A 10202-nucleotide genomic window follows, 5' to 3' on the forward strand; every position below is an offset into this window, starting at 1 on the left:
CTGCATATGTATCAGAAGATTGCCTAGTCGGCCATCATTGGCCGAGAGGCCCCTTGGTCTTCCAAATTTTATATGCCTCAGTATGGGGGAATGCCAGGGCCAAGAAGTGGGAGTGGGTGGGTAGTGGAGTGGGGGAGGGGTCTAGGGGACTTTTGGGATAGCATTTGAAATGTAAATGAAGACAATACCTAATTAAAATATCTCTAATTACATTTTGTGTGTGTGTTCATTTATTTGTTTTCTTTGTTGTTGTTTATTTAAATAGTTTCATGTTTCTCAGACATCACTAAACTTTGATATGTAACCAATGATGACCTTGTATTTTTGATCCTCCTGCCTCTACCCGTGCAAAAGTAAGATTCCAGGTTGCACAGCCATACCAATTCATGTGGTGCTGAGATCAAAGCAACAACTTTGTGAATGTTAGTAAATCACTCTACTATCTGAACGACATCCCTGGCCAGTGAACTAACTGACTCCATGGTGTTCCCTATTATAAATATCAGCTGCCTGATTCAATGGTGTTCCCCACTATAAATATCAGGGGGGGAATCCACATTAAATTATTCAAAAACAAACAACTTTACCCACTCCAAACACTAATTCTTCCTCCTGATATTACTTTATCAAGAAATAATAAAATATATAGGAAATGAAGAGCTTCAGTCTGAGGTGACATATTTGTAGTTCCTTCTTGGATCTACCATACTGTTGTATTTTATTATAATGAAAACTTTTATATTTGACACCAATATATATTAGCTTCAATGACTCATTGACAGTTTTTACTGCCCTAATTTTGTCCTAACCCAATAACCACTTAATTCTACTCAAGTGTCAGATGTCTATAAATTAGAGACCTTCTTACAAAGCTTGGAGCCAATTGTGAAGTCCTCCAGTCATGTCTGCTCCATCAGGACAGCACCACTGCATCATGACTCCACTCCTCTCATGCACTCTCTTCTTCCAGTCTCATAGCTTTTACTTTCCTGAAGTTGGAAAGTCATGTCCTGCCTTAGGCTTTACTCTGTTGCATTAGCCCAATGTGGTATTTGATCTTTTGTGACAATCAGTTAACCTCTTTATTAGTAAGGAACCATGAGCAAATGGAAATTCAGGCTACATTATATTCTGGTGATTTCCCCTCCAGTTTTCTATTACAAGGATGAGATTGTGAGAAATACATTTAGTTCCCAAGTAAATTCCAAGTGCATGAGAGGCATACACTCCATCTTCAACAACATCAACAAATGGTGTTTGGTCTTGTTAGAGTGGGCTTGCTAGTATCCTACAATGAGCAGAAGACCAGATAAGAAGTAGAGGGATGACTTACGTGGCCCATTGACTGTGATGCCACCAGACAGAGTCTTGACATCAGAATAGCTGAAGATGTATGAGGTGAATTCTTCAACTTGTTCTAAAAATTCTTTATTCAGCTGGTCCTCCTGTATCGACTCTAGTTTGGAAAGTTGCCTCCTGTTTCCAGGCCTGTCAAAGATGAAGCACTTCCTCTTTGGGAAGAACTTCCTGATACACAGTCGAGGCATATTAAATTTTTTAGTGTTCTCATCAGTTCCTTAAGGAAGGATAAATTAGATGCAGTAAACTTCAAATAAATTCTTTCAAATATATGACACTTTCAGTAATATAGCTTTCCCAAAGCAAGGGGTAAATAACTAATTTAGAATGAGCAAAGCAAAACAAAATGACAAGAAAGAACAAGCCCTCTGAGAAACTGTGGATGGTACAGTTCAAATTCAGTCAAGCTGTGTTTTCATTTCCTTTAACAGCACTGAGGAAAGCACAAATACAGGATTAAGAATTTTACCAGGAATACAGAAGCGATCCTTATGCTATTGTTACCATGATATCACAAACTTCCATTGAGCCCATTTACCTTTTCTCAGAGCCAGTGCAGTCTCCAGGTACTCATCAGGAGTGATGGATTCTCCATCAAATTCCAGATCCAGGGAGAAATCCCTCAGAGTCCACACAAAGATAGGAAAAAAGCCCACAAAGTTAGCTGAGTTGTCTACATCACTCTGTTGAGGGGATGACTTTGATTTGATGAGATCAGTCAGTTCTGTCACATAGCTGGCATGTGAAGTTAAGAAAACTACAGGGAAAACTCCATTTTTATGATGTGGATCCCACCACTACCCCTCAAAAATAACATATTTTGTTAGCTCATTTATTTTCAGAATTTAATTGGTCACAAAAATCTATTTAATGTCTTCTATGGATCATGCACTTTCCCTGGGACAAAATTTAAATAAGCAAAAGAATGCCAATACTAGAGTTTATATCATACTTAAAAAGACAGACAATAAGGTTATGGATAAAATACAAAATAAAAAATCCTCAAATATCGCTAAAATTGTGATTCAAAAAATAAACTAGCCCAAGCAATAGTGAATCAATGCATGGATCTGCATGGGGAGCTTGCACTTGGAAGTCTTTAAAAGCCTACTTGTGATCTTCAAGATGTTAGGTTATCAAAAATCCAAACATGGAATATATAGCAGAAGAATGTTCCAAATAGAGGTTACAACACTTGTAAACCCTGATCAGGAAAATGTGATTATATAATGAGTATGAAGCATGCTCGCCAGTGTGGTGGGGCAGAAGTTCCAAAAGACCTACATGTAGGACATCAAGTTATACAGATCCTAATCTTTAGTTTGATTTGCACTAAACTGAAGGCACCTTATGGAGAGAAGAGATGATACAACATCATTTCAGGATCATACTGGCTGCGAAGGTACTTGAACATCAAGAGTATAAGCAAAGAATAATTTGGCAGTTGACATATCCAAGAGACAAGAAAAGCTTAGACTAGAGTTTGTTGTGGAGGCTATGTAGAGAGGTAGGGCGTGGTATTAAGTTCTGGTTCTGTAATTGGTTCTTGATTTGGTCCATAATGGAGGCCAGGAGCCAATTGTTGGGCAGAAGGGACAGGTGGGACTTCCAGGTCCCTGGAGCAAGACGAGACAGAGGAAAAGAGACAGGGCTTATTGGCCAGGTTTGGAAGGAGAAGCACAAAAAAGCATGTAAGATCTTTGGGAAGCTAGAACCATCAGCTTGTTCCACTAGCTAATATGAGCCATTAAGCTTAGGGCAGAAAGAGAGAAGGAGATATTAAATTAAGGGCACAAATTTCCAAGTGGGATCTATTTAAGCCAGGCAATTTTGCTAGTAGGCCAATTCTTAAGTAATAAAACTATCTGAGTAGCTTTCATGGTGCAAAGGTGGGTTGAGAGAGAAGCTGGGTTGGTGCTGGCAGCTTGGCAAAGCTAAGCCAAGAGGAACAAAGGGAACTGGAAAAGGCTAGAGTACAGGCAGCATCTTCAGGGCTGCAGCTCCTGTAAAAAGGTGGTAGCATATTTTTAAAACTGCACACATCATAGAGAGTGTGTCAGTTTAGGGAAATAGCTTTGCTAATGGAGCTGAGAATAATAGAATAATGAGTACTCATGTATTGAGAAATGGTTGTATCAACTGATTTCTATGTTTTAAATCTGAGTAATTTTGTGAATAATTGGAAATGTTAATGTAATTAGAAACACGGAGGAAGGAGAGAATTTGTGAGTTTTTACTTGAATTGTTTCTAAGATATCTACATGAGGTATGCCATCAGCAGCTAAATGTGAATGGCTGAATGTGGCTGTAACTACTTGATGACAGCTGACATATGGGTGCTCCAAAAGTCATGAGGCACAATGACAGTCCATAGAGACAAAGTAAAACCAGGCTATCAAAGGCACAGTTACTAGTGTCATACACTTACAAGCCACAAAAAGAAGAGAATGTAAACAGGAAAGGCTTGCTGGTGTGGTAGGTAGAATACTGGAAAACTTAAAATCTCTAGTGCTAAGAGCCAATTTATGCAGAAAGGAGAAAGAGTACAACGCATGGCATCTGCTGAGTGAGACAAACAATACAACGACCCACTGAATGAAGGAGTTACTTGAGCTCATATTTGAAGTTAGGATCATTGAAATTTAGCAAAGGTTAATAGTGATCTAGACAAGGTACTAGGAAGATGAAAACAGTGTGAGAAACGGGAGGGAAGAGAGATATCATGTATAGATGCGGGACTTTTGTCCAAAAAATGTTGTGTCAAGTGGCTGTTTGAAAAAAGACTGGAAAGAAAGATGCTGTACTCTGAGAGCCTGTGCTTCAGAGACCCTTGTTTCCTTTTTATTGGTATGAGAGTGAGAGTGGGCAGCACGGTCTAAATAGGCAAAAGCAACATACCTGTGCCTGTGTCATCTACTGCTCTATAACATGCAAAGTCTGAGTGTAGGATAAAGCAAAACAGACAACACAGCAGGTATCACCTCCAGCACCTCAACTGGGCAGTTAGATGGTAACACATACAGATGCTGGCAGAAATAGTGATTTGCAGGGAGATGCTTTTAACTGATGTGGAAGATTTGAAAAATGTGGAATATTAGGCAAGAAATGGGTTTTCTGAGCAGTATGTGACTCTGTTTAGAGACACATGGGCAAGGAAAACGTGAACTTGTGATGGGACTGAGGTAAACCTGGTAAAGAGACAAGGATTTTCCAAATCCCTTAAATTTGCTATTGCAGTTGGGGTGACTGAAAGAGAACAGACTTACCTGTCAGTTCACCTGATGAAATAATGAAGCTATTCCTTCTAGGTTTAGGATCCCTTGATGAGTTTGTAGGATAAATATTACCTATAGCATTCAGTGGGCAGTCAGGATATTACTAACATTTAGACATAATGATAATTCTGACTATTGAGAACATGGGTTCTGAATCATGTTGAGGATTTGGACAAATGCATGATACTGAGCCAGATAGGGATGCTCTCAGCAGTGTACCACTCTTTCTAAGGCATTGTATGATGTAAGAAGTTTAATTTTTTTCTGGGAAGTGAGGCAAGCTCACATGAGGAGAATCAGAGGTTTTGTTATTGAGAGACTTCAAAATATTAAGGTCCTTGTCTGCCTACCTAACTGATGTAATATTGATGCTGTTGTTTCTAGGTTTAGGACTATGCTAGAGAACACCAAAAGGATACTGCAGCTGGTCCATGGCCTGCTGGTTGATGGTTCCTATGCTGTTGTAGATGAAGGTGCTGCTGAGGAGGACGGCCAAGGCAAAGATCCAGCAGTCATTCTGGTTGTCACCCTACAGGTCAGTGAGTGAAGAAGAGTGACTAAGAGACTGTCCATCAACTTGATTAGGCAAAAATGGCCTTTAACTGTCCCCCATCAGTTATGACATCAAAGGTAAGTCATTTCTTCTACATAATAAATTTGTACCTGTACAATGATTTTATGAATCTTAAATTTATGTTGTATAATTCAAATATGACAAAGTATATCCATGTATATAAGAACATGAAGGACATTCACATTTAAAAGTCATAACATTAGTCAGTTACTAAAATCTAAACTGGCATGCTGGATTTCACTCCCAGGACATGTTATGGTCAGGGCCATTTTAGCTCTCTTTCAGTGAAACCTTTGTTTGCTCCATATTGGCAAGAGTAGTAATGTGATACTCCATGAAAACGGATGTTACTGCAAACTGTGGTGGTTTAAAATAGAGCCAAAAAATGACACTATTGCAAATTGTGGTGGATTGAGGGAGAATGCTCCCCACAGACTTATATTTTTAAAGGTTTAGTCACCAGGAATGGAATGAAAAAAATTTTTTTAAAGCATTAGAAGAATTAGGAGTGTGGCCTCATTGGAGAAAGTATGTCCCTAGGGGTAGGATTTAATGTTTCAAAAGCCCATGCCTCGCCCAGTCTCTCTGTCTCTGTCTCTGTCTAGCGCTTTCCCTCCCTCCCTCCCTCCCTCCCTCCCTCCCTCCCTCCCTCCCTCCCTCCCTCCCTCCCTCCCTCCCTCCCTCCCTCCCTCCCTTCTTCCCTCCAATCCCCTCTCTCCTGCTGCCCATGGATCAGGATGTATCTTTCAGGTACTGTTCTAGCACCATGCCTGCCATTCCTGCTGCCATTTTCTCTACCATGATGATAAGAGACTAAGTCTCTGAAGCAGTCAAATGTTAGCTAAATGCTTTAAAAAAAATACTTGCCCTGGTCATGATGTCTCTTCAGGGAAATAGAGAGCCACCTAAAACATAAGTTTTATAATGTTTTCCTCTCATTGATTGTGCTACATAGAAGTTACAATTCTCATTATTTCCATACTCTCACACTTAGGCACGTTCAAAAAAATATACAGTCAAATTTAGTGACACCATTAAATGTCTCACCAAAACATGGTGTGATGGTATAAAAGAAAAATGGCAAAAAATATTGTCAGTTATTCTTGTGAAGGCTGACTCTCTGTTAATCAGTTGACTTTAGTGTCAACTCTTGGTTCCTATGTTAGGTAAGTGATACACTAATTTGATGCTTCAGTACTATAAATGAAGATTGGGGGTGACTATTGATGTACCATGAGTATATTTGAAAGATGATGTTGTACCTTCTCTATGTCTTCCAGGCCCTCGGTGTCAAGCAGAACGAGGGTATGTTCTGGCTTCTGGGGATGAGGCATGCACCACATCCAGATGCCCTTGGTGTGAGACTGCACAGTGGAGCCCAGGGAGAAGCCTACAGAGTGGGGATGAGATGGGAGATGAACAGCATGAGCTTATGAAGTCTCATCAGAATGGACATGTTTACCATTTACAGGAGAAAAACTAGTTACAAGTATTGATTTTGACTTCAAACCTAGCACCAGGGAGGACAGAACATCCAACACTGATCAGTCATTCATTTCTACCTTAGACATCAGCAGACATTATTTCTCCTAGATGAACATTCTAACAAGTATTTTTTTAATTCATCACAAAGTAAGTTGACTGTCTGTATTAATGTATTATTTCTCCCACTAAGACATGCTTATACCTTTAAGAGAAGTAATGGCTTTCTGGGAGGAAGTAATGGGAACACTAATGAAGAAATGTAAGTCCACGGATGGACACAAAGCACCCCATATCACCTGCATCTCTGACTTTTTTCTACTCACATTTACTTGCTTGATGCTGACAGTACAAGTGTCTGTGTGGGGGGAAACTGAGCAGAGCTCTGCTGGTAGCACTCACCCTTCTGCTTTCCAGCCAGCTTATTCATCAGATAGGATTTGCCTGTGCGGTAGAAGCCCACTATTGCAACCACAACCACAGGCTGTTGGAAAGCAGACAGGATCTCCAGTGCCTCCTGGTTGACCACCAACTTCTTATTGGAGTTCTCGATGAGGCACACTGGGCCCGGCATGTGGATTTCTGAGGCCATTTCCAGAGAGTACCCTTATGTTTACAAGAGAAGATAAAACAGGAAATGTTGTGAGTCAGAAGTACTCAGTTAAATGACATGGACTATCATGAGCATTCTGTTATAAACTAGAGGGTACAATAGCAGCATACATACCATGGTTGGGAACCCAACTAACTACCTGAAGCTAGTAAGGCCATGAGTCTTGAAGGAGATCCTACTACTGCCACTTTATTAAATCAGCATCATTCTTAATTGCATTCTAAATATTTACCCTTATTCCCACAGAGAAGTGTACCTCTTATCTGTCACCAAAGAAATTTGTCTTTGTAACTGATAGAGACCACTACATAAAAACTACAACCAATCACGGTCCAAGGAACAAATGGTTTTGTGGTACCCGGTCCCAAATCTATCATGACTTCCTCACCCAAGGCTCAGAGAACATCACAGAAAAGGTGAAGTGGTGAAAAGACTGAAGAGTCAGAAAAACAGAAAGTCTGATGTGAGACTGGGGTTCCTAGGTGTGATGGGGAAGCTATACCCAGGTAGTCTCAAGAACTTGGCTGCCTAAACAAGAACCAAAGAAGCACAACAGCAATCAAAGGGGATAATCTCATGGGGCTTAAACCCTAAACAAAGACAACAGGCAATTAAGGAATGCTGAGATTGGAATAATCCTTCCTAATGGGTGAGCTTCCTAGTTAGTGTGGTGGCAGCAGAGGAGCAGTGTCTGCAGCCCAGTCATCCTTACCATATGTGTGCCCCAGAGAGAGTCTGGCATGAGACGAGAGAGACACTGGAGCTAGAAGGATGCTACGATACCTGGTCCTTGTCTCTTAAATTGGCCTGTAGTGAAAGATATATTGGAGCTTGAGGAAAATGTTGACCAACCCTAGGAACTGGTGTGACATCACTGTAAGAGCAATGGACTCCTAGCCACAGCATGGAGGGAGCAATGTAAGGATGGTAAGAGGGGTCTCTAAAATCCTCCAATAGAGTGTAGAACCTGCTGGAGGTGGGATTGGAGCAATAGAGTCCAAGTCACAGAGACAGTGAACCTAGAAGCAGAAGTGTGGTGAAGAAGTCCAGAGCTAAGAGATCTTCAACATCCAAGTCTCAGCAGAGAGGCCCAGCAGAAAGTTTGAGACAGAACTTGTTACAGTCGGATCCCGATGGACAGAACTGAGCAAAACCCTGAGAATAGGCTGTCTGAACAGAAGCCTTGACTGAGAACAGTGTCTATTGTTTATTTCATTCTTCATTTGTGCTTATATTTTTAAAACTCGAATCTGTTATTTTTATTTTAAAAATCTTCTATCCACATATACAGGAATAAAAGATAATAGATATATTTCTTTGGAATTTTTTTTACGTGATTACCTTCTTCTCCTCAGTGTGTATGTGCTATAACTTGTATCTTGGAAAAAAGTTTGTGTCTTTCCTACTTTTCTCATATTGTAGTGCAGAATGCTTTCTCTTTGCTTTTAGTATTTGCTACTCATTACATTTTACTCATCTCTACTGTATTTATTCTAATCCTTTAGCCCATTCACTGGGGGGTTTTGTGGGTTTTTTGTTTGTTTGTTTGTTTGTTTTTTTACTACTTAAAGACATTACATGTTCTCCATTCAGGGCCCTGTGCTGCTCTGCTAAATCCCTGTAGTCAAGAGTAATCACAGTGTCTATTCCTGCAAGGACCACTGGGAGAGTCATCAAAGCATGGCAGTTGGTGCTGCTTAACTTCTGCTCTGAATATTACCCCAAGTGAAAACTTATCACCAGAAGTCTTGCATAAAAACTTAAAGTGGGAACAGAAAACACACAAAATTTCAATTGATGCATGGCACTAAGACATCAGAATGACACCAAATATGTGGTGAGCAACCCTCCAATCTAGGAACACAGGAAGAAAATGTATTTCATGGTTAGAATTTAAATATTGGAACCAGAGTTGCAACAGTCATGAACTGCCTAAGCTGGGTGCCAGGAACCAAACATAAGCAGTATGGTATCTCTCAGGTCCTGGTAGTTTTTATTTTTACTCGGGTTATGCCCCCATAAAATGGGAATAAATCAATAATGGTGGGTCAGAAAAGGTATCTGCAGTAAAATTTATAACCTTCTGAGTCATCAGTGGGGTGAGTGTCTGCTTTGACATATTCCAAGTTGTCAGAGGTGTGTAAACCTCATTTTTCAAGAGGTGTACAAACTGTCAACTGTTTGACCAAATTTGTGTAAGAGTCTTAGGGCAGAAAAGATTATTTAAAGTGCAGTAAATGCTGAAGCCTCCGCACCCCACCCCACCCCCAGCCTCCCGCACTGCCCAATGCTCTTTGGACTCTACTGCCTGATACCTATTAATTGAGAACAGCAGAAACAAAGAAGTTGACAGCATATCTTCCCTCCAAACAAACTCCAGTGGAGCAGTTATTTACAGGGATTCATCAGTATCCTGGAAGCCTTTCCGACATCTGCCCCTCCCAATCTCTCACCTGGAGCAGAAATCCTTCCTTACCTTTGGATAGAACTTAGGAAATGAAGAGGAGCACTTGCAGTCTTCTCTCCTGAATCAGGATGCTCTGATGGTTGCCCTAGGCACCTGGTGTTTTATCATCCCTCCAATTTCCTGGGCGGTCCAGAGCATTAGCAAAAATTTTCTGCGGAGGCAGCTAAATTAGAGCTACTTCTGCAAACACAGTGTTAAAGAAGAAAGTGAAATTAGAAGTACTCAGTAGACCTAAATTATCAGTGGCTGGTGCAGAATTCAAGGAGAGTGTTTGCTAACAGGTTATCACAAGGATTCTCAGGATTATTCAGCTGAGGGGTTCTAAAAAGGGCTGGTCCTTGGGAGCTGTAACATACAGCCATGTTCATGAGGCAGTTTGAGAAGCTCAGGAATGAGGCTGTCTCATCTGATATTATTTTGGGTTCAGTTGCT

The 10202-nt window shown here is 40.6% G+C and overlaps 1 protein-coding gene across 2 annotated transcripts in view; it reads right to left on the reverse strand.

Annotated features, from left to right (window-relative positions):
* LOC110288302 (guanylate-binding protein 1) overlaps window positions 1–9875 on the reverse strand; it is a 28956-nt gene extending 19081 nt beyond the window's left edge. Inside the window, exons 1-6 of one of the 2 annotated variants that reach the window (XM_085835462.1) lie at window positions 9780–9875; window positions 7093–7296; window positions 6471–6598; window positions 5054–5163; window positions 1898–2094; window positions 1334–1576 (exon numbers count right to left, since the gene is read on the reverse strand). In XM_085835462.1, coding sequence (XP_085691588.1) covers window positions 1334–1576; window positions 1898–2094; window positions 5054–5163; window positions 6471–6598; window positions 7093–7282 — 868 coding nt within the window. In that variant the 5' untranslated portion in view covers window positions 7283–7296; window positions 9780–9875. Of the gene's footprint in view, window positions 1–1333; window positions 1577–1897; window positions 2095–5053; window positions 5164–6470; window positions 6599–7092; window positions 7336–9779 lie in introns of those variants that run through there. The other variant, XM_085835463.1, reaches the window with a different exon arrangement.
* Between the last annotated feature and the right edge of the window lie 327 nt (window positions 9876–10202).

This window comes from Mus caroli, unplaced genomic scaffold (genome assembly GCF_978045245.1).
Source record: "Mus caroli unplaced genomic scaffold, Mus_caroli_1 scaffold_3, whole genome shotgun sequence".
In the NCBI taxonomy this organism is placed as follows: Eukaryota; Metazoa; Chordata; class Mammalia; order Rodentia; family Muridae; genus Mus; species Mus caroli.